Below are 25229 nucleotides of genomic sequence, written 5' to 3' on the forward strand. Positions count from 1 at the left end.
CTTGTTTTCATCAGAGTCTGACGCTGAAAGGGTAAGCTTTATCACTTGACAAGACAGTTTAAAATGAATTTATATAATTAAATAAAAAATAATTAACAAAGGATTTTACATTGATATTCAGATGTCAGAGGATTGTGCAGTTAGTATTATTCATTCTTCGATTTATCTTCCTTTTTTATGTATCTCAAATTATTTGAGACATCACATGACAAAAGTTGCCTTGAAGGATTATCTGCACACAATTTTAATTACATCAAATTGTCCATACAAAGAGCTGACAAGCTTCGATAACGTACCTTTGTCAAAATATAAACATGCGAATAAGGCCGCAACCAAAAAAAATTGGGACTAAAACAAAAAAAATTCCTACTTTGTAATAAGAAAGTCCTTGATAGTCTCGCTCACAGTCAATAATGTATTCATCAATTTTCTTCATATATTCATATTCTTTCTACAGTATCAATATATTTTTCAGTAGATAATCTTGGTTGTACAAAAATTTTTAAAATAAAATTTTAAAAAATCATCGTAAATTCATCGTTCATCTTGATACCGATACTTTTTTCACTCTATCGTCCGATAGTCGGAAATAGAAAAAAGGAGGGAAACGGTATCGTCATAGAAAATGGTTTTCGAAAGTATCTGTCCAAGCCTGAAAATAACGTAACGATTGTCATCAGAATAAAATATCTGAAACCTTATAATGAATCAATCTGCATGTATAAATAAATGTAATGTCAATCCACTTTTACGTACCCTGGTAGGCGAATATGAGATTCCATAGTGTAGTGATCAATTCCAATTGTTGCCTTTAGTTTTTTCATTTCATTTTCATTATGCACGAATCTTCGTCGTCCAGCTCTAATTATGGAATGTGTGTCAACACCAAATCTAGAAAAGCTTTACAGCCCACTCCAATAGCTATTTTTTGGCAAGTTCTAATTTATGTTGAAACAAAACTGGTAAAAAAAGAAATTTCTCCTTTCCCTTCATTGAGGATATACTTAATCCATTTGGACAACCATCATCTATAAAAAAGGTATATTTTTGATTTCCAGTATCATAATTTTTTTAATTTTTTTATACCACCACAAAACTTACTTATGTTAACGTGTCTCCCTCTTCCAAGGTATAGTCTGCCATTTTTTGTACCTTTTCCTTCAGCATAATCCGTGAACCTCAGTTACACTCTATTCTCTCGCCATGGAAGATCTCAGTGATTGCGACTTTAATGGTAATTATCTTGTATAATGTATATGGATAAATAATATTTAAGGGTGATGAATTGTATGTTGAATCGGTAACTAGTGTTTGTATTTATTTGATTGTTGATATGTTACTTTAAATAATTAAAACAACGTTGAATATCAATTAGAAAAAGTTATATTGTTGCTATTGATCTCGGCAAGGTGCCCACTAGGACACCACGATATCCCGTGCCAAGATCCTACGGAGCAGAACGATATCGCCAGTCTGAATGAACTGTTCACATCACAATGTAACCAACTTGGTTTGGTTAAACCAAGCAGCAACATCTGCTCGATATCGCGATGACATTTAAGAGGCTAACGGTGAACTTTCTGTTTACGATCTAGAAGCGGTTACCTCAACTGGATCACAAGTGGCGGCCGAGACAAATGAAGAAACGAATGAATAAAAAGTTTTTTGGTAAGAATAAATAATTTATAAGCAGCTCTTTGCCGTCTAAAAAAGGGCAGCGGAATCTAAGTCTTCTGCAGGTTGCGACAAAGGGAGAGACCTGGTTAGAAAAGAAAACACTGAGTTGGTAGCACAAATTGTAATGACACAAGAAGAAGCTGAAGAAGCCAAAATTCTACCTGGAAAAGATCCCCTACTCGTCAAGAAAAAAACCAAGAATTTTCACTTCTAAAATCTATTAGTTTTCATAAATGTTTGCATAGACAAATACAAAAAATACTGATAGAAGGCACAGAGAGAAAGAGAGAGAAAGGGTAAATTATTGCGAAATGAGTCGGGTTGAAAAATTGCACCATGAAAATAGCTTGGAAGGGTAACGACATTTTGGTAAAAATACATGTCAAATTTTCAAATAAATTCTCAATTCAAAAACATTATTATTTAAATTTGCAATGTGTATTGGTTGCTTTTATTGGCCTTAAACGAAAGAACTCGGTTACAATCTCTTTATTCTATATAAAAAAACACAATTAATTATTTTCCGATTGAACTACTTGCGAAAGATATTAGAATAATCCAGTAAAGTTCCTTCCATGTGATTGTTTTGTTGTCTGGAATGATCGGAACCAAAAAAATAATTTTTGGGTTATCGCCAAGCCATAATTATAAATAACCCCTCATTCCTCTCTTCTCATCCCAATTGTGATAAATGCCGATTTACTTTGCATGTATAAATTTTTTTTCTTTTCTTATACCTTTACCGAACGCTCGTGTCGTATGGTCTAATAAAGCAGTGGTTTTTCTAAGAAGTCAAATAGATGAAATGTTTGATATCTTCTTGATCAAACATTTCATCTATTTGACTTTTCTCTCATTTTTTCTGGTAACATTTTTAAAACAATGAAATGGGGAAAAATAATTTCATTTTTCACTTACATTCAATGTCTAATTTCTATTTTCTTTATTACTTGCTATTTTAACACTCGTAACGATCTATCAATGGACGAAGCAAAAATGGAATACGACCACTTGATTTTCAAGACCAATTGTATGTCAAATCAATCACCAGATCGTAACTATTCAACCACAAATATTTTTTGTAAAAATTATATTATGGGAAGCTGATTTACTTATAGAAATTTTATTTAGCTCGGTTTGCAGATACAGCAGGCTCAGCTTAACTCATATCCGGAAAAAGATACGACGAATTGGGAAAACACTGAAAACTAGAAATGCAAAAAACAGACATCGAAGAAAGAAATACATATGACTATGAAAGTAAGTGTTGTTATCATAGACACCTGATAATTATCAGTAAAATACAGTGTGATGTGCGTCTCTAAGGGGACTTTTTGGATTGATAACAATGGCGACCAAATAACTGCAGAGCAATAAGATTTGCAGGATAACAACGTTTCAAATTAATATAACATAAACTTATTTAAGAAACCGTAATGTAAGAAAATAAATACGAAAAAATTCCAAATACATACAATGAAAAAACAAACAAACATCTTTTAATAGTTGGTTAAAACTGAATCCGAGAGAATTACATTCATATAATTTGACACAATTTTTTTGTGATTCATCCATTCATGCTTTATTTCGCTTCCTGCATTCCTTTTGGGTGTTTGTAAATGAATTGGAAAATGTGCAAATTTTCAATTCTTTACTTGCTTGAAGCATGAACAAGTGCAAGTTCAAATTACTTGTGGAATTATCATCTAATTGCAAACTTGCTTTTATTCTGTTTTATAGGTGGTGCAGGAGATACGGTTTTTTGTTTAAAAAAAAAGGATTCTTGTGTGCCTTCTCATGTTTGTAACTTTTTTGGAGACCTCAATTTGCCAATCAGATCTTACGAACCAGGATTGTCAGTAAACGGTGGCCAAATTAAATTAATTGGACGTTCTGTTGCACCAACTTGAATACGAGGAAATAGCTGTAATCAATTATTTGAACTGTGATCCGAGTTACATTGACGAGGTTGTTTTTCAGCAATATTCTCGATTCAAAATGAATACAACAGGGTTAATTTTTACTTCCTATTCGTATAAAGGATCTCCCAAACGAGTAAACTATGGCTCTCTTCTTTCTGAATGTGTTTTCATTCGCATCTGTAATATTTTATACCTACCCAATTCTCAACAGGCCCTTTTAATTGTAAAATAATTGGGATACTTATCAAAGCAGACTTTTTTGCCTAGACCAATTGATGGTGTTGTTTTCTCTAGCTTTCCTTAAATTGACAGGAATCAAACATATTCCTTTCGCCATTGATCCTGTCGAAATAGTTAGTAAATTTTTCTTTGATGAACCAAGAAGATGCAGAAATTTTTATTGTTACTGCTTTGGTTAAGAAATTTGAAACTAATTTTTTAATAAACAGCATTCCTAGCATATTCGGCTTGAGTCATTTCTTATTTATTAAAATTATTCCATGAAATATTTAATTATTACGCTAGGCAATTACATTATTTGACATTAAAGCAGCCAAAAATGGGGAACAATAAGTAATTATAGCGCGAATCATTTATTATATAGCGAGTTAGAGTTATTACTGCATCTAAAGTTCAAAACTGCCGTCTTCTCAGCCTCGTGTGCTGAGAAGTTTATCTCGATCAGCTTCGTGTTTATTAAGTTCCTTTCAATTCTTGATTTTGAATTGTACATTTATCCGAAAATAGAGTTGTCATCACTTTATGAAGAGACTTCTCAAGATTCTCAAAACAGGCTGGCTACTGCCGATTCCAAATTAATGGTTTTGATCGATTTTGTGGAACATATCCCTACCATTTATTGATGTCGCATATAATTAGGCTTTGTCTAGGACGAGCAGAGAACGGTGCTTTTTTTGCTTGTTGTTTCGTACATCAAAACTTAAAGGAATCTTGGTATAAGGTACATTCATTAGTCTGTTTCATTTCCGATAAATTTTTGAATTTTTCTGTCAAAGTTAGGATTGGGGTGTATTCCTAATTATCTTACTAATTTTTTATGAAATTTTAAAAATGAAATTTAGACACCTTCATTTAATGCGAAAAACCCTAATTTTTGAAGACATTGGGTGCGCTTGGTGGGATGGGAGGACAAATGTTTTACAAAAGTTGGATACACTGTAAAACAATTTAAAAAAACAATTAAATAAAAAACTTTTCTCACTTTCCTTGCCGAAAATGGGGACGATCCCAACAAACTTACACCACCACAATCAATTTTAGTAACAAAATAGGGACACAGGCATTATTACATATGAAAAAAATGTCGGTTTTCTAGCCTGATTTTTAACCTATACAAAGTGTTATTTTACAGCCAAACGTGGTTAATATTATTGATACATTAATAGCTCACGAATCGAAATCCAAGAAATATGTCTTTTAGTATCTCGTTTTAATATTTTTTTTAAGTTGCGTTCCTTGAACTCGCGTTAAGACAGTGAATATCCAGTTGGCTGCACCTGCCAGCAAAGTATGCAATAAAGTCGAGCGTTGCCCAATCGAAATTTTTCTTAGCTAAAACGGCAAGACAAATGGGCAAGTTAAATACACCGAGGGGTTCACCACTACAAAAGTTTTTCCTACACCCTACCAAAATTACGCAAGTTTTGAGCCTATTTATACGCGCACAATTTAACCAAATTCCGTAAATTATAACTAGCCTTAGTTTTCCAGCAGACGCCGAGGTAGATGGTCAACGCCAACTGATCATGTCTGAGGTAGAATTTGCCCAGCACGACCGGAGTTGCGCACGACGCACAAACCCACTCAATGTGGCACAAGTCAACAAAGTCCGTGGTTGTTCTCGTAAACTGGATGCAGCTACCGTGAAACCAGCGATTAAAAAGACCGCAATGCACGTCAAAACTTGAGCCAACTACACGCTGGAATTCAGGAAATTGGCACACGATCAGCGCGGCCTGAGCATCGAGTTCGTACTATTTAAAAACGTGACACTGTAATTATTTTCGCCTATTACTGCGTCACACACGCTGCTGGTCTAAAGCCAAATACCTGCATCGATGACTGGGAAGCGGTGAGTGCATGGTCGACCTTAATCTTGTTTCGTCTCTGCGGCGCCTGGTTGACGCGCTGACTGATACCTGTGTTTACCAAGCAAAGCGTTATAGTTCCATTTCGCACGCTCCATCCCCACTAAGCGTGATGTCATGTAGTAACGTCACATTTGATGGAACGTCGATCGTTGACATATTCGAAACACAGCTCACTAACAAACAAAATCAGAAAAAAAAATTAAGGCGGGACTCACCTACATTTGCGACACACAGATAGGCGAAACCCTATGGTCGAAAGCCTAACCGGAACATATTGCTCAGTATGGCACTGCACAAGTCAAGAGCCAAGAGCATCGTCTCGTTACTAACCGTCTTGCCGTGCAAAGAGTTCAATCCACGGCAGTAGAAATAAAACGCTCCCGGAGGAATGCCTCGCTCAAACAGCTCGCGGATTAGCATTTCATGGGAAAAGTTCGAAAACAGTGTTAGGTGATAGACGGAAATTTTTCGACAGAAAAGATGCTTCATCTGCTTCTTCAAATGCTCACAAAAGCCCACGTGAAAAGGCCATCAAAAACCTTTTCGCGTAAATGTCAACCATTCCGCTCCGCCACAACCCCCCCCCCCCCGAAAAAACAAAACAAACAAACAAACACAATTTTACAAAATCCGTATGCCCTATGCAGATAGTCGTCGGCTGGTTCATGGCATTCAGTACGACGTCACCCGGACAGTAGGCGTTGACAATGTACTCTGGCAACTTGTTTAGAGTCACCATGTCCTTCATCTGTTGATAAGTCGGGATGCTCATCGCCAACAATGAAGGATGGGCTCCGGACGAGCTTGCGTACTTCACCACAACCAGTGGTTCAAGTAAGTAGTCGTGACGATTTCGTCCGCTGTATTTTCCGATTTCTCTAGCAAACGGAAAAAAAGAACAAAAACTTTTGTTACGCACAACAACATAACATAAACATGCCATCAGCGATCAGCCGTTGGTAAACAAATGTGATCAAACAAATAACTAACTCACCGATGGGTTCAACATTAAACAATTTTTTGTTTCTTTTTTTACCAGAAAGAGGTAAATTTCAACAAACTTTAAGCAAAACACGCAAATTTTGAAGCATCCTATATTTTTTGTACACCCAAAGCTTCAAAGGGGAACCACTTGCAACTTACCTCCCACTTTGCTGCACGGCGAGATAAAGCTTGTCAAATACATCTGTAGCACGTTCCCGTATTCGCTTGACATCCGTGCACAAATAAACAACAGCGTTTTGCGGGCGTCAGTGAATTTTCCTGTGACGGTGCATAGCTGAGCACGTGTTGGTCGGTGATTCTAGGATAGATGATTACGATGCGATTGGCGCATCCGTAGCAGGTAGCCAAATTAGAATGCTACAATGTGTGCACCCTTTGATCGCAGAGTGAGCAAACTGGACCGTTGTTGGTGACGTAAGGCGACACGCGCACCGCGCAGGGAGAGGAAAGTACTTCGGTGATTCCAAGACTTGCCGACACTTGCCTAAAAACATAAGGGAAAATTCTAATTTTGCATTATTATTTAAAATAAATCTAAATTTCAGGCAACGACTCTATTAACATGTACACTCGAAAATAACAAACCAATTCTGCTTTTCCAAAAGCTTTTGAACCGACGGCTTCCGCTTTTCCAGATGGAAGGAGTGGTGCGTCAGCCCACTCCTAAGCGCCTTCCAATCTCGGGATTTGTAGGCGCATTTCTTTTCCAAGTGGTGACCAACGTTACATTTGAATCCCACGTTTCCCCGGCACAGAACTACAAGTGGCGGGAGGATCTTAGACTCATCGCCGATGTCGGGTTTCCTGTAGTTGACCAGTTCCTGGTCACATTTCGACAGTGCCTCTTGTTGAAAACAAGATTATTTAGTCGAAACACGATAAACGCAAACCAAGACAAAATAATTGCTGAAACCCTTTACGAAAACGTAAGACTCTCAAAAAAGCAGTAGAGGGAACGAAGCTTTACCTGTCAAGGACTGCGAGGAAGAGTTACGCGAATTAAGCCCGTGTCGAACTTTCACTTGTTGGCGGCAATTGTTTCAAGTGAATTGTTTGTAGGACAAAATGACACCGATCCACTGGTTTCCTTATGAAAACATCAGATGAAAACAGTCATCCACATTTCCAAGTGGCATAGGTTTTTTCTTACCTCTTCTGCGTCACGGTTTGAAACTTCAATCTCCCGTATGAAACCCATGTTAAGATAGCAATTTGACGAAATCTATCTACTTTAGTTACAATGAAGCCCCAGCCACAGTGTAGTGCAGGAATAGACTTCGGAACGATCAGGAAAAATCAGGAAGCTAATTAGGACCCAATACGCTCAAAAATCAAAATATGGAAAATACTGCACTATACTCCAATTTTCACCCGAAATCAAAATTTGAAATAAAAACAGTTAATTTTTTGTTAAAATTGAACAAAATATTACACGGCACGGTACACTAGAAGCATTGGTGTGTGTTGACACATTTGTATTCCTCACATAGCATTTAAAATGTTTCTTGATCATGCAACAACACGAAACTACAGATGACAATTGATTTTGAGTCTAATCAACCCTTAAAACAGAATCGAATCGCGGCTTTCATTTTTTTTGTCGTCGAGCATTCATTCGGATTTGGCGGAGACACCCCAGACAGCATGCCTGGTTTTTAATCGGTATAAAAACCGTCCCTTCCGTACCGTACAAACATTCCGGAAAAAAAGACGGTTTTTATCCGTCTAATTGAAACGCTTAAAAACTAAAGGGTTCCGTCTGACGCCTCTATCGTGCCGGGAAAAAAAGGACGGAAAAAAGACGGCTTTTGTCCTTCCAATTCGTGTGGTCCCAAATTGGTTTTTTATGGGCACAAATATAAATTCCGTTTGACCAGTCCAGAGGAGACCAGTTGGATGTGGTAGTGAACCCTTAATAGACAGAAGGTTAACCCAATAATAGTGAACCCTTAATAGACAGGAGGTTAAACCAATAACAAACACAAAATGAAATTATTGGGTTAACCTCCTGTCTATTAAGGGTTCACTACCATATCTCGCTAACAAAAAAACATATCTTAAACAACATATCCTAATCACAATTTGCATTCTGTGTCTACAAGATGGTCCTGTACAAGAAACAAAACAGAGCTGCCAGAACATGCCGTGGACTTTCAGAATTCCATGTCATAGTTCGAACTGCTTTTATGGCAGCAGGCAGAGCGACCAGTTTCATGGCTTAGATGACAAACCATCGTGAAGTCCAGAAGCTCTTCACCGGCTGTTCCCTAATCGATTCAATCACTCTAACATCCATGGGTACGCCTTGAATTGCACTGTCGTGCACAATCCTTTGGCATTTTAGAATGTAAGTATTAATAGGTTAAAATAAAAAATAAAAAAAAATAAAAAAATAAAAAAACAGCTAACCTTTACTGTTTATGCAGGTTGGAGTGATTCCTTCGCACGGATGGGGTCCCAACCGGAATCAATTACTGTCCATTACAGCTCCCCTGATCCAGAACAATCGTGGACGGCGCGGTCCAAGAGGGGCAGGACGTGATACGTTGGCCGCAGGACGTGGTGCAGAGGCTTCTGGGCCTTACGAAGTTTTGTTTAATTTTAGGTCGTGCTTATTGACAGGAAACGTCAAAGTGAAAGCCAAAATAGTTATTATTAAATTTTTCCTTAATTTTAAGTAATAACCCTTCCCCTCTTACCTTTTTTACAGGTCGTGGCAATCATGGAGGACACATTGCTCGTGGACGTGGAACCCGTGGACGTGGAGCCCGTGGACGTGTTATACTTTTTTCTTACTTTTTTCGAGTTTCTAAGTTTAAGCATGTCCCCACCCCCAAATTATGAAGAAATTTTTTTTAGTTTGTTGTTTGGTTGCACACTTTTTAGTTTCGTGTTTTGTTGGTGTTTGGTTGGTGCTTGCTTTATGTTTGCTTTTTTTCCCTTGGTTTCCCCCTTTATTGTACTCCGGCTGCATTTTACTTGATATTCCTTGCTTTGTATAATTCATTTTTTGCACACGCACTTAATTTGTATAATTCATTCATGCACTTTGTTAGACCTTCCATGCATGCACGCAACCGCTCTTTCGTTGTAACTTTCTATGAGAGAGAATGCGTGCAAGCTGCTCTAAAACAACAAGCAAGTTTCTTATTAAAATTTAGTCTATTCGACTAAATTTAAGTTAGATTTTTTCTAATTAAGTTAGATTTTTTAAATAAATCCAAAATTTCATGACAGATGAAAGACCAATGACGACAAAAGTTTCGTCAACTCCATCGCTAACAACCTGAAGAAGAGGTTTGTGGAAAGGGATGCTGCAATTTCTGCAATCCAATCTGAAAAGGATGCAGCACATTCTACCATCCAATCTGATTTGTCAGAACTGAAAAAACAAATGGCTTGAAAATGCCAAGCCTGACTTAATAGAAATATTGCGCAGATAAACATTGTTATTATCTTAAGAGGATCAATATGAAGAGTAAAGAAAAAAAACTCAGAATTTTGGTGTAAGAAGAAATAAAAACACAATTTTAAAAAAGCTGTTTAAATTTTCCTTCTGGCAGACCGTCAACCGGCACAATTCTTATTAGTTGTATAAATAAGCAATTAACAAATAGAGTATATTTTAACTGAATTTCATTAATTCTAGTGGGTAAGTTAAATCCCCCCTTCCCTCCCCCCCCAAAAAAAGCCAGAGAGATTATACAAAAACGTGTATACACTAGACATAAAAAAGACCCTCTGCCAACCAAAGATGTAGCGGGCAGCGTTGCCGAATCAAAATATATCTTTTTGGAAAAGACAGAGTGATAGAGAGTATGGTGAAGCGACGCTGTAGGAATTCTCCATAAGGCTTTGTCAGATATTTTCCAGCATTTTCTCAAAGTTCGAGATGACGTGACGAAGTTTCGAAATCATGTGATTTTGTTATTTGGTGACGCCCACATAATAGTTTGGCTCATTAATATGCAGTGCTGCCACCACGCGTAGACTTACGTGAACATAGTCAAGAAGCCTCATGGCTGGTAATTTCTCAAGAGAATGTCTCTTTCAAATCCTTTTAAACTAAAAATCTCAATAAAATATTGTTTCCTTTGTGGTATTAGTTATTTAAATGAAAACAAAAAAAATTGTATTTTTTCTGTCCTTAAGAACAAGTTTTGCAGTTGGAAATTAATCATTCCTGAACTGAAGCAAGCATCGTTTCTGTGTGAAAATCATTTTGATGAGACAGATGTTGTAAAAGGGTTTTCAGATGGCAAATATTTTCATCGCTATGAAAGATGGAGGTTAAGCTCGTCTGCTGTATCTAAACATCACTTGGGTATTACAATTGTTACTGTATTACTGTATTACATGTTAGTTGTAACATTACTTTCAACAGGTTAACAGGAAGCTTCTACTAAAGTATCCAGCCGTACTCCTCTTAAACAACTGTTTACTGTAAACAAACAACAAAAGCAATGTGATGTAATGCAAACAACAATTTCAAACGTTCAATCCTCGTCAAACCGTCTTCAAAAACTACCACCACTGCTAGGTAATGCAGCAAACAGCCAGAAACGATTAAAAAGAACTTTTGGAAGTGAGAACACTCCACCTAACCAAGATACTAAGAAATGTAAACTTAACAGTAAGTTGTTTAAGATTGAATCACTTTTTACTAATTGTATTTATAATACATCTTCCACGTCTACTATCATGACAGTTCCCCAAACACATAGTTGTGTTTCTAAACCCAATTCAGGCTCTATTGGCAGCACATTTATTGATGAAACTACAATTGGAGAAATTTTTGAACCACCAAAATTTGTTTCCATGCTTAGGTACATAACAGTTAAAAATTTTACATTGCAATAATCTAACAAATAATGTTGTTATATGCAGTAGTAAAGAGCAAGAAGAAGTGAGTGATGAAACAGACCATATTGAAACTGTCAATCCTTCTCAGTGTCTCATTGAAAGCGAAGGTACACTAGAAGAAGACACTTAAGTGAATGATGCTGCCACTACAGTTATTTTGGTTCCTTCACCTACAATGTAATTATTTTTTATTTTCCAAATTGAAAACATTTCATTACAAATTCTTTCTTTATGAAACAGGCAAATTAATGCTGTTAAGCAATTTAGGCAGCCCATAGAATGTGAAACCACACTCGAGGACGACGGATGTACGACATTCAGGCCCTTCCCCTTCAGGCCCATACCTTTCAGGCCCGTGGCCTTAATTGCAAGACGTTCAGGCCCTCGTTGGTGTTGAACTTTGCCCAATAAATATACAACAGGACAATCAAAATGCAGCGTTACCTTTATTGAGACAACTGGACAGAACAAAAGACCGACTGACATGACACTTTATATAGAAATAGAAGTAGGTGACATTACAGACGACAGAGGGAGTACGGGCAGTAACAGACGGAAGCCTCTGCTTGCCTCCTATTTCCAACACACCCACTCAAGCATAGGCGACGACGTTAACAAGCACAAGCAATAAATTAACAAGTACAAGTAACAATATTGATTTCTTCTCTCAGCTTTACAAATCTTGGTCCTGGCAAAGCCTTTGTCAGGATATCGGCAAGCTGCATATCTGTACTGATGTAGGTGACGTCAATGACTCGTTCCTCTTGCAAAGCTCGGATGAAATGAAACTTCACGTCGATATGCTTTGTGCGTTGATGAAATTCCGCATTCTTGACTAGTTTAATTGAAGACTGGTTGTCAAAAAACAGGGTAGTTGGCGTAGATTCTTGGAAACAAAAATCTTGGAGAAGGCGTCTCATCCACACTACTTCCTTTGAGGCTGTGGCGGCTGCCACATACTCGGACTCGGTAGTTGACAAGGAAACACATTTCTGTCGTTCACTCTTCCAGCTTAAAGGGCCTCCAATTAACATCAGGATGATTCCAGTAGTCGAGCGTCTGTCATCTAAGTTCGAGGCGAAATCAGCATCAGTGTAGGCAACAAGTTCGTTCCGAGAGTCAGAGCTTCCGAAAACAATTCCGTGACTTGCGGTCCCATTTAAATATGAGAAGATACGCTTGGCGGCTTCCCAATGCACCTGAGTCGGAGAACTTGAGAACTGTGAGACTTGACTGACAGCAAAAGTGATGTCGGGTCGAGTACAGGTGACAGCATAAATAAAGGATCCGACGGCCTCGCGAAACGGCTCCATCAATGTTGGACGAGTGGAAATATCATTTTCGCGTCCATCAAAGCCTTTTGATAGACTTGAAAAGGGTTCCGCAGGAACGACACGAGTATTGCAGTCAGACAGGCCAAATTTCTCCAGAAGTCGCTTGATGTAGTTTTCTTGAGAGATGTGGATAGTTTTCTTCAAACCGTCTCGAGCTATTTGAATTCCAACAAAACAATCCGCAGGGCCAGACGTCACCTCAAATTGTTTGGCTAGAAAATCCACTACACTGACAAGTCATCGACCCATATTGCAATCACTGTTAGACACTTTTCTTCTTTGAGGACGTAAATACACTGATCCGCACTGCTTCGAACAAAACCAAAACTAATGAGGAATCCGTGAAATTTCAGGTTCCAAGCTCTGGAGGCCTGCTTTAGTCCATAAATGCTCCGTTTCAACTTGCAGACTTTTTCTTCATGGACATGAGAAATAAAACCCTCGGGTTGGGTCATGTACAATTCTTCTTCTAATTGTCGGTTCAGAAACGCAGTCTTTACATCAAGCTACAACATCTCGAGATCTAAAACGGCAGCAATTGAAAGAAGAGCACGTAAAGATTCATATTTCACCACAGGGGAAAAGGTCTCATGAAAATCAATTCCTGGGCGCTGTGTGAAGCCTTTGGCGACAAGCCTAGCTTTAAAACGACGAATTTCTCCTTGTTCATCAAGCTTCAATTTATACACCGATCTATTGTCGATGGGTTTTCTGCCAATTCGTCATCGTCCAGGTCTTGTTTTTGACTAAAGCATCAATCTCCTCTTCCATTTCATTCTTCCAACGGTCTGCTTGAGGGAACTCGACAGCATTCTTGAAGTCTTTCGATTCTTCCACAACACCCACTGAAGCAAGCTTAGCATAAGACTTCTTTCTCATCAATCCATCTTACAGGTGGTCTGCGAACTCTCCGTCCAAGGGGAGGCTCTTGATGTTGATTAACTGCAGAAGCACCGGTCAACTCTTGTATGTCAACTTCTTCATGGCTAGTACTGGAATCACTCACTTCTTGAGACTCTGTGGGAAGATTTTCTCCATCCTGAATGTTGTTTGGTTCAAATGGCATATTGAGTTGTGGTTTTTGATCTGGTTGCCCGATTTCTTCAAAACAGGAGTTGGCAACCAGATAAAATATGCTGCTTGGTTCGTCAATTTCAACTGCTCGATCATCCAGCTCTTGAAAAACAACATCCCTAGATATTAGAACTTTGCGATTTAAGAATCCCAGGCCCTGAAAGCCTTTTGGGTTTCACAATAACCCACATATTGACATTTAATGGCTTTAGGATCAAATTTTCCTCTTTTTTCTTTTGGGACATGCACAAAAACTGTAGATCCAAAGATCCTGAGGTGGGAAAAATTCGGCTTCACTCCCTTTCATACTTCATATGGAGTTTTACCTTCTACGGCTTTAGTTGCCACTCGGTTGAGCAGATATACAGCACAGTAGGATGCTTCCGCCCAGAGCTCCAAAGGAAGGGATGAGAAAAAGAGCATACTCCTTGCCGATTCCAGTACCGTTCTGTTAAGTCTCACTGACACACCGTTTTGCTCTGGTGTGTAAGCCGCGGTTTTCTCATGTCGTATGCCGTTTTCACTAAGCCACGTCTCAAACTCCTTCCCAACGTATTCACCGCCATTGTCACTTCTTAGACAGACGACTGGGTTTCCAATTTCAACTTCAACCCTTTTCACAAACTGTTTAAAGAGATCAAAAACTTCCGATTTACGTTTGATGAAATGAATGACACTATAGCTACTGAAGTCATCTTTGAAAGTTACAAAGTATTTAACGCCACCAGGAGATGAGACTGATACCGGTCCACAAACATCGGAGTGAATCAGATCACCAATTTTCTTTCCTCTGGTTCAGCCAATGGTTGAAAAGGAGAGACGGTGGTGTTTTCCATTCATACAACCTTCGCATACCAAATCTTTTCTTAAATCTTCGCTGAGGATAATCCCATCGGCCATGAAACTGTCAGCCATCTTCTTTATTGTAGAAACTGCGACGTGCCCAAGACGCCGATGCCAGAGATGTATTGAATGAGGTGTCGATTTTACCAGGGCTGAGAAAGATTCCATTTTCGGTTTAGGTGTAATTGTTTTTCCATGACAGCTTATGATATCAAGAATGTATAAATTATTTTCTTGACTCAAACCAGCTAACCGAACTTTGCCATTCTTGCTGACTTCTTTTTTTCAAATCCACTAAATAACAAACATACAGGGAAATTTATAAAAAAATCGATTAGCTTTGCAACTGACTGTTTCTGATTGTACCAACTGCTTTCGTGTAAATCCAAAACGGCTAAGTCAAAACCTTTTTTACAGTAGCCACACGCAGCCAATACTTCGGTCATCTCGATTATTTGTCAACACGGAACTGGTGAGCTAGCTCAAACGCTCGTCCTCAAAATGCGCTCTCAGGGTAGTAGGGGAAAACGAGTGCTGCCGCGGTGGCCAATTGGTCGATCCAGATTTGTTGATTTCGGCGGCCATTTTGTTTTTTCTTAAATAGGCCCGTATTTTTTTACTGTATTTTCTTATTTATCATCAATATTTGAGCTTTTTAGTGGTGTTTTTCGTACTCAGCTTTCAAATTTACCCTATGTACATCTATTTCCAGTCATTTTGTCTTAATTTTTTTACCAGTTATCTTTCTCTCTCTTGCCTATAGGAACTGTCAAAATGGTAAATTCGTGATTTTAAGGTATATTTATCACATTAAGTAACTCAGTTTATTACAGGTGATATTTCCTTCAGTAACCAGCTTTTTTCCCATCAAAACACCCCTATTTTCTTTGTAAAATATCAATTATGGGGTAGGGCTTGGTAAGCTCGCTAAGTTTTTTCCTGCATTTTACATTCTGTCTATAGAAAGTTTGCAGCCATTCAATTTTATTAACCATTATTCTATTATTATTGATCCAGGGACCCTTTTTCTGAAGAAATTACCAGTATTATTGGTTATCAGTGGAATTTTCTTCATCGTTAACTATGAAGGCTGGAATAAGAACATGTAAGTTGTTTTTTTTATTGGACTTGCTTCCATTGTATTTCAATTAATTTAAATATGTTCTTTGATATGTTCCTGTGTTAAACAACCCCATACAGATTCAGTTATATATTCTTAGTTTAGTTAAAATTTTTCTTCGCTCTGAAGCATAGGGTAAAATGGAGTTTTGTTAATTTAAACTAAAATTTGAATTGTTTTAATCGGATCTCAATTAATTATTATGTTTTATTTCATATTTACTTTGTAAACAGTCTAAATTTTGCAAATTCAATTTATTTGAAAATACAATTTAATTTTTTTAATTTGGATACTGTTTAGTACTTTTTGCAGACGCATCTTTCTATACTTGTTTACATTTTTCAGTTTGGCTGTCCCCACTGTCAACTGTAATATACTGCGTTTTTTATTTTAGTTTGCTATTGGATTTTATAATTCTAGAGTAGCTATTGAATTCGTTTAATTGGAAATATGGAACGTAAAGGTTGTGATTTAACAAGCGAAGAACAAAAGGCTCGAGTTAAGAAGTACAATGACAGTCGAAGAAAAGGTTTGTTTTTCTTAGACAAATGAAATATTTCAAATGTTAAATTTGCTTTATTTAAGGAATGAAATCTTTCGGACTATTTGCTAGTCGTGCGGATAACTCAGGAGACGGAAAAGTTCTGAACTTGTAGCTCAAAGTAGGAATAAGCAAAAGAGAGATGGTAAACTTGATTGTTTTATTCTTTGTATAACTTATTCGAAACTAATTTATTGTTCTACTTTGATTGTTTTAGAAATTTTTTATCGGTGGCCAGATATCCATGATCAACCAGCTCATTCATTTACGGGTAAGTTATTATTTAAAACTAAAGCCAGTTTGCTCAAGATCAACCTGAGTTTTTTTTCGTGGAACAGGGTCACCTGGGACTTGCAAGCTAGGGAGCGAGGTTACAACGCCTTTGACTATTATAATGCAAACGCCCAGCTGAAGCAGGTTGGTTTTCTTAATAAATTCACGATCCAGTGGAATAATATCTTAACATAGCAAATGTTTGTGTTTTTCTGTTTTCAGGTCATTGACCAGATTGCTTCAGGATTCTTCCGCCCAAGCAACCCCGAAGAGTTCTGTGATATCTACAACAACCTTATGTACCACGATTGTTTCTTCTGTCCGGCTGATTATGACGACTACATGGCCGCCCAAGAAAGGGTTAACGAGGCCTACAAGGTAAAAACACACAGCAAAGCAATTTTCGAAATAAAAATGAGCTAATATATTTTGTGTGATTGGCTATTCAGGACCAGAGCGTCTGGATGAAGATGTGTATCCACAACATTGCTTCATCTGGTAAATTCTCCAGTGACAGGACTATCGCCGAATACGCATGTGAAATTTTGGGTGTTGAGCCTACGTGGGATAAGTTCCCTGCTCCTCACGAGCCTATTGAGGAAGGCAAATGAAATGTTGAAGCGTCTATTTTGTCACATTTGCATATTATAGGAGGAAAAGTTTGCAAAACGTGTTCACAGTAATCATCACACAATCATGTTACAACTCGACTAATCTTCTGTAAGTGGAAGAGTTGTAACCCGATTGAATAATGTGTGGGAAAAGAACGATCTTGTAAATCTTTTAAAGCCGTCTCTCCAGACTGTTGTAGCCACAATGTCATTTATTGTTGATGTTTGTTATTTTTCTTGAATTCTAGCTTCGATGTTGTTCTGTGTCTGTCACAGAAAGAACTTTAATGTGAGTTTCCACTTCTTCTCTTACCATTTTAAAACTATTGTGGTCATTTTCAAAATCCCACCTTGTTTTCCTTTCTTTGTAGTCAAATGTAATGAGAATGAGGAAATAGATATAAATCCGCATTACAAATCTCACAGGACGTTTTTGTTTACGATCGTGTATTTTTCATATTGCTCCAACTTAAAGTTGCACTTTCAACTGGCCCTCGCGGAGACAATTACAAAAACCAAAGAAGAGAAAGTAGAACGGAGACAGCATTGTGAATAGATTATGCACATCTTATTAACGTCCATGATTCCAAAAAATCAACTCGGTCTCAAAATTCTCATCAAAGAATACCGAGGTATCTAACTAACCCTTTTAAAATTCAGTTTTTTTTTCACGATACAAACGATTAGTTCTAGAGAACAATTTCTTCCTGTGTTTTTTTTTAACGGAGAGAGATCACGCTCGACCTTGTTCAGAAACGAAGTGAAAAGCTCTTACGAGATGCATTCATGTTCGTTCGAGAAAACCGCTTGATTAAATTTTTAAACATCCACATGAAGAAGTATCGGCAAGAATTTAATTGGGTTGTGTTTTGTCTCATTTTCGCACGCGGTTCAGTTCGGCCGAGCTGGATGCAGCATTTACAAAATAATATGAATATGAGGTATAGGCCGGCATAAGCCTAGAATTTGGATTGTGGTGCAGGTCGACGGATATGGGCAATTGGGCATGACAGTGATTCATTCCGTTGTGAGGACTTTTAGAGGTTAAATTCACCGTCATCTTTCACGTGCTCCAAAATGAGCTCATCATCCAGTGCCAGCAATTCACCCGTTGGCTCCACGCCGCCTGCGACTTCATCCGCAACGAGCGAGAGGCGAAATTTTGCGCCAAGGACGGATACACTTGCGTCCTGTGTCGCTCACCCGATCAACAGCCTCCGCATCTGCACCCATCCAACGCTTCCGTCGATGCCTTGACACTGGCACCACCGCCGTTGGTCTCGGTCTTTGCCGCCTCCAATCAGGCCGGCAATCGGCAAAACAGGCAGTCGTCATCGGCCACTCCGCCGCCTAGTCCCGTTCCAGGTCTACTGCAGAAATTGGCCGGTGGGCCCTTGATCAACGGATCATCAAACAGCATCCGGCCCAAATCCCCGGCCTCTTTTTCCAGCCAGTTCCTTGTGGACGGCGCTTCGTTGTCAGAAGGCGGAATAACATTTGCGATCGCTACAACTGGACCAGCCCCGTCGCCGGTGTCGCAATAAATAGTCGCTCGAGTCTGACGACCATCCAGGACAGCGTCCAAGGAGACGGCCAAGAATAAGATTCCCTGTTCAAAGACGATACGGTGTTGACCCTGCGTGATGCTGAAGACAGGCGGTTGCCCGACGTCCCCGAGATCGTCCAGAGCGACAACGGAGCGCTGATTTTACGCAACAAGCGCCAACGAAACCTGCAGAACCGGGGCATCGGGGCGTCAAAGACAAGAAAGATTACGCCATGGACAATTACAACACGGCCGAAGTGACGTTTCAGCAGTTGAAGGAAACGACAGCGACGACGCTGAAATCGAACGATTCGTCACAAAATACAATTTTGTCGGCGATGATATGCGCTGGCCAACGAAAAATAGAATGCCACGTGCATACTGTTCATCGTTTTTGTTAAAACGGAGTCGAGGCGAACACAACGACCTCTGCTCGTGTTTGTACATCACCACCCGATTAGAATTTAGAAGAACCGGATCCGACCGTTCTGATAGTTATATAAGAAAGAAATAAAAAGAGGTCCGCTAATTGAACTGGCGCTTTATAAAAAAATGGACAGGCCCATCTTTCTTTTTCCTTTTTTTCAATGGCTGATTTATATTTAACGACCTGTCAGGAAAGAAATTGTTTCAATAAAACTCGTCTGCCAATGTAATAACGAGCCATCCGACGCCTCTGACGTGATATCCGGGACTCAGAATGCGGTGGGCTATAGTGGCGGGCGGTCATCGTGAAATCGTCCGCTCAATCGGACTGGGCACTGCTATATATGTAAGATTTCCCAATCCGTAGTATATTAGCTATAGATATTGCTTTGATACTCTCCCATTTCTTTTGGTAGATGAACGACATGGGCACCGCGGGTGGGTTCATCCCGGGCTGATTCACTGTTTCATACACCGAATCCGTTTCCATGAAATGAAAAGGCTGTATAGATACCGGATAGATACACGAATAGACCTTGTCGCTCGGGTCCCGGGCGGTCCAGCACCGTGGCTCGACACTCTTTTTCACGGCAGTCAACTTATTTATTATTTTAAACTTATATTATATGACGCCGACGCCTCCCACGACGACGACGACGGCGGTCGATCAAGTCGCCGCCGATGCGTGCAGGCAATCCCAAGCGGAAGCCCCAAAGACGAAAGGCCAAGAACAAGTTGGCCGAGACGTACCCGACGTATTTGCTGGAAGGTTTCTTCGAACGGGATCTCCACGTCAAGCCCAGCGGCAACTCGAGCGCCACCAACAACTCGAGTTCCTTCCTCAGCGACTCGTTGTCGGCCAACGATTCGCAGACGGCCAGGGCCAGCGGCAGCGACTCGGAGCCGACGGACGTTGTCGCCATTCCAGCAGTAAAAAATCCGTCCATCATTCACCTGTAGAAGGAATATAAGAAGTGGCCGATTTGCTGGAGAGGCGAATAACTTCTACTACGCCATTTGTTCAACTGACTTCCTCGACGGGGAACACTACCAATTCGTGTTATGGACCTATTGAGAACGGCCCTTCTTGCGAAAATATTAAACACGGATACTATGGGGTAGTTGGGAAAATATTATCACTTATTATTTCGAGTGCGCTTTAATACTTATAAAAATCAACGTAATTACGTGTAGGTTACGATATTCAATTACGACGTACGCTACATCTATTGCTACTGGTGTCCGGAGGTTAGTTTAAAATCATTATTACACATTATTCATTGGTGCTAATTCATTCATTAACGTGTAACTTATAAGTAATCGGAGCGACCACAAGCTTTGTTTTGTCTACCCTGGCGTGCAGTCGGCCAAATAGAGAAACTGCAGGAATCCGCCCGCGATTGTCATCCATCTTTGTGGTGGGTGGTGACAACTTGCCAACAGGCGGAAGACCGGTAAAAGTTAAAAAATGTATCCATCAAGGTTTAGTACTTTACGTTAGTTCTATTGATTTAGATAACGGCTTGGGAATTCCCAACCCTACAACCAAAGACACTGAGCTTGCCAATACACCAGGGATTGAAGAACAATATCCAGACGAACCACCACCACCGTATGTAGAACAAGATAATGCCGATCTGCAGTGTCACCTGTAAGGAGGTTCATAATTTGGACTGTGCTACGCCAAATCAACGCAAGTCTGTCAACTTTGATTTGTCTCTATAGTCCTTCTTACACTCGTACATTAAAGACCATTTGACCATGTATAGTTACCGTGCTGTTAAAAATTAAAAGATGTCAAACCTTTAAATCACCCTCACAATATAAATATACCTTCGGAAATTCCAACGTTAGAAGCCGTCTCTTCCCGATTTCCAATTCAAATTTAGTTGTGTACTGTATACTTTGTACATTGCGACAATATGTAGAAGCACAGGCCAGATTTTCCCTTCGATAATACACGAAACTCTTTTCAAGTCTTGAATACGTCCATTTGCTTCGTGTGTATTATTAAAAGTGAACATTACTACATGGAAAACCCAGTGAATGCAGACCCGAGGGGGGGGGAAGCGAGAAAGATGAACTCCATACCAAAGAAAGAAGGAGAAAATGAGCGAAAACTGGGGGTTCAAATAAAGAGAAAAGAATAATACATTCGTTCAAAAAAACTAAATGGACATGTTCTGACACAATTCACCACGCACCGCCAAAGGGTGTAGGAAAAATCCAAACAAACATTGGTTAAGAAGATGAGCACACGCACAAACTGTACATAAGTAGTCGGTGAACTCAATTAATCAATCGTGGTTTTCTGCATCCTGAGGAGTTTGTTTTTGGACCACTATGCATGATAGAGCCACCGATTCAAATAGTTTTTCGATTTCCGGGGCGCAGTGGACGAATTCGTGATTCCAAAATTTGAAAACAGGGTTCTTTATCAATTCAATGAATGTAATGAGTAATCCCCATGGCACCCATCGTCATGTCGTCCCATCGTCATGTCATGGGTCGATTGACAATGAGCCTCTCCAGCAGGACCCTATTTAGGAGTCAAGATAAAAGAGAAAAATTATTACACGTGAATCACAAAATGGTTGTATAATGAAACACAAGAACCAGTCACGTACCTAGTAATTTGTTCTTGAATCGCCTCAGAATTGGCTTCTGCGAAAAGGCAAAGCAGAACGCAGCTGAAGTAGTGCGTGTGGCTATTAGGATAGCGCAATTGATTAGCAATGGCGTTGATGAACAAGTAACGCCCTTCCGTGTCAAGGTTGACGGCTAAACTCTGGAAGATATCCATGTAAGAAGAGTGGCCATTAGTCGCCATTGACGGAGATAATCCTTTGGTCTGTATCGATTGTATGGCCTGGGTGCCAACGTACAAGACCAATGCGTTCAGCAAGGGCAAATTATAGTGCATTCCAGGTTCAGGTGAAACCTAAATTAAGTGTTGTCAGCGCCGTTAGTAAAAAGAATAGTATTGCTGACAGAAAAATTATTTCTTACGTGAAGATTAATCGAAGAAACGTGAACCTGAACTACACTTCGTAACTCCGAAAGAAACGTAACTGGTCCGCGCGTTTACAGGTACGAGTTCAAATCCTTTTTGAGCGTAGGCGGTTGGATCATTGAACTGCGAAATGAGTCAGTACACGTGGAGCGTGACGGATTTCCGGTAACATGTCCACTTTGAGACTGGGCGTGAATGGATCAGGCAGACGCATGTTGCGTGGGAACGCCGACAAAATCAAATTTCTCATTTGAATGCAATTGGGAGGAATCACATCACAGAATCCATAATGATAGTCGAAAAGGAATTCGGGAAAGTCATGCAACAAAACCAGCAGGACGCGCAGTGTTCCTTTGTACAACATTGCAGGCTTGCTCAGTTCAACGTTCCGTAGAAATGGGGCCAAAAACTTGAATAAGTCGATCAACAGTTGAGTATACATCCCCCATCCTTTCTGTTGGGGAGTAATCAACAGCAATCGCCCGATGAAAACCGTATGCGAAAATATTTCTAGCCAGGCATACGCAAAGCCTGGGGCCTTCGCTGGTCTCAGAATGTGCAGTGTATGACAGAAAGCCGTCAAAACCTTTGTCAACCAAGAAACCAAATTAGCAAACAATTCAAGTGACATTTCTACCAATATATAATTTAAAGATTTACTTGGAAATTGATGGAATCAAGTACTTGTTCGGGCGCATTTAACTCAAGAAACAACATTATTAGGATACGATGATAAGCGAATTGCTGGAATTCCGCACCGCGAACAACATCATTCCAATTCTTCGATTTGTAATGCGTCTAAACCCAAATAAAGTATTAACAGTAATAAGAATACACTACAATGATGTGTACTTACCACTATTTTCGAAATAGATTTTTAATGTGCAAATCTGACGTAAACCTTGTGTAGTTTGAACTAATAAAGTGCTTCCTAGCTTGCAAGTCCCAGGTGACCCTGTTCCACGAAAAAAAACTCAGGTTGATCTTGAGCAAACTGGCTTTAGTTTTAAATAATAACTTACCCGTAAATGAATGAGCTGGTTGATCATGGATATCTGGCCACCGATAAAAAATTTCTAAAACAATCAAAGTAGAACAATAAATTAGTTTCGAATAAGTTATACAAAGAATAAAACAATCAAGTTTACCATCTCTCTTTTGCTTATTCCTACTTTGAGCTACAAGTTCAGAACTTTTCCGTCTCCTGAGTTATCCGCACGACTAGCAAATAGTCCGAAAGATTTCATTCCTTAAATAAAGCAAATTTAACATTTGAAATATTTCATTTGTCTAAGAAAAACAAACCTTTTCTTCGACTGTCATTGTACTTCTTAACTCGAGCCTTTTGTTCTTCGCTTGTTAAATCACAACCTTTACGTTCCATATTTCCAATTAAACGAATTCAATAGCTACTCTAGAATTATAAAATCCAATAGCAAACTAAAATAAAAAACGCAGTATATTACAGTTGACAGTGGGGACAGCCAAACTGAAAAATGTAAACAAGTATAGAAAGATGCGTCTGCAAAAAGTACTAAACAGTATCCAAATTAAAAAAATTAAATTGTATTTTCAAATAAATTGAATTTGCAAAATTTAGACTGTTTACAAAGTAAATATGAAATAAAACATAATAATTAATTGAGATCCGATTAAAACAATTCAAATTTTAGTTTAAATTAACAAAACTCCATTTTACCCTATGCTTCAGAGCGAAGAAAAATTTTAACTAAACTAAGAATATATAACTGAATCTGTATGGGGTTGTTTAACACAGGAACATATCAAAGAACATATTTAAATTAATTGAAATACAATGGAAGCAAGTCCAATAAAAAAAACAACTTACATGTTCTTATTCCAGCCTTCATAGTTAACGATGAAGAAAATTCCACTGATAACCAATAATACTGGTAATTTCTTCAGAAAAAGGGTCCCTGGATCAATAATAATAGAATAATGGTTAATAAAATTGAATGGCTGCAAACTTTCTATAGACAGAATGTAAAATGCAGGAAAAAACTTAGCGAGCTTACCAAGCCCTACCCCATAATTGATATTTTACAAAGAAAATAGGGGTGTTTTGATGGGAAAAAAGCTGGTTACTGAAGGAAATATCACCTGTAATAAACTGAGTTACTTAATGTGATAAATATACCTTAAAATCACGAATTTACCATTTTGACAGTTCCTATAGGCAAGAGAGAGAAAGATAACTGGTAAAAAAATTAAGACAAAATGACTGGAAATAGATGTACATAGGGTAAATTTGAAAGCTGAGTACGAAAAACACCACTAAAAAGCTCAAATATTGATGATAAATAAGAAAATACAGTAAAAAAATACGGGCCTATTTAAGAAAAAACAAAATGGCCGCCGAAATCAACAAATCTGGATCGACCAATTGGCCACCGCGGCAGCACTCGTTTTCCCCTACTACCCTGAGAGCGCATTTTGAGGACGAGCGTTTGAGCTAGCTCACCAGTTCCGTGTTGTTATTTGTGGGAGGTTTTTGTCCTCTCTCCTGGTTGAAACTACAACTCTTGAAGAACATCCCTGTTGCAAAATAAAATCTATATTTGATCGTAAATTGGATATTCAACAAATGTAGCATTTCTTACCCTCAACACTGTGCCGTTTACAATGGGTGTTCCCAGTTCTACCAGAGAATGATTATTCCCACTGGCGTACGCCCATATTTTAAGCCCACCTTTTACCTCAAGGAAGATTGGAAACGCCCTGAAACAAATGTGTAATTTTTAATCGTCTTTTGCAAGCATCTATTTACAATAACCATTCTCAACTTACTGCCTAATTCGAAGATCAACAATGGACGAAGAATCGGTCTCCCAAAATGTAATTTGTTTCTT

The 25229-nt window shown here is 38.8% G+C and overlaps 1 protein-coding gene and 2 long non-coding RNA genes across 3 annotated transcripts; 1 reads left to right on the forward strand and 2 right to left on the reverse strand.

Annotated features, from left to right (window-relative positions):
- Nucleotides 1-12210: 12210 nt before the first annotated feature.
- Nucleotides 12211-12891, reverse strand: LOC124342134 (secreted RxLR effector protein 161-like). The gene has a single exon (XM_046795105.1). It carries the CDS (start codon nt 12889-12891, stop codon nt 12211-12213), a length of 681 nt encoding a protein of 226 aa, XP_046651061.1.
- A 2539-nt stretch (nt 12892-15430) lies between these two features.
- On the forward strand, nt 15431-17802 carry LOC124342310. The gene is made up of 9 exons (XR_006918767.1): nt 15431-15606; nt 15663-15747; nt 15847-15934; nt 16370-16478; nt 16535-16635; nt 16708-16761; nt 16829-16907; nt 16986-17141; nt 17213-17802. It is a non-coding gene; the product is annotated as an uncharacterized LOC124342310 (long non-coding RNA).
- Nucleotides 17803-21690: 3888 nt separating this feature from the next.
- Nucleotides 21691-24762, reverse strand: LOC124342311. The gene is made up of 11 exons (XR_006918769.1): nt 24537-24762; nt 24396-24480; nt 24209-24296; nt 23665-23773; nt 23508-23608; nt 23382-23435; nt 23216-23314; nt 23020-23157; nt 22356-22945; nt 21974-22287; nt 21691-21885 (listed from the first exon to the last, which is right to left on the reverse strand). It is a non-coding gene; the product is annotated as an uncharacterized LOC124342311 (long non-coding RNA).
- Nucleotides 24763-25229: the final 467 nt, after the last annotated feature.

The sequence above is a fragment of the Daphnia pulicaria genome, chromosome 6, assembly GCF_021234035.1.
Source record: "Daphnia pulicaria isolate SC F1-1A chromosome 6, SC_F0-13Bv2, whole genome shotgun sequence".
In the NCBI taxonomy this organism is placed as follows: Eukaryota; Metazoa; Arthropoda; class Branchiopoda; order Diplostraca; family Daphniidae; genus Daphnia; species Daphnia pulicaria.

What these genes read in the sequence shown, in the direction of transcription:
- LOC124342134 (XM_046795105.1), bottom strand. Translation starts at nt 12,891, where the DNA reads ATGGAGCCGTTTCGCGAGGCCGTCGGATCCTTTATTTATGCTGTCACC.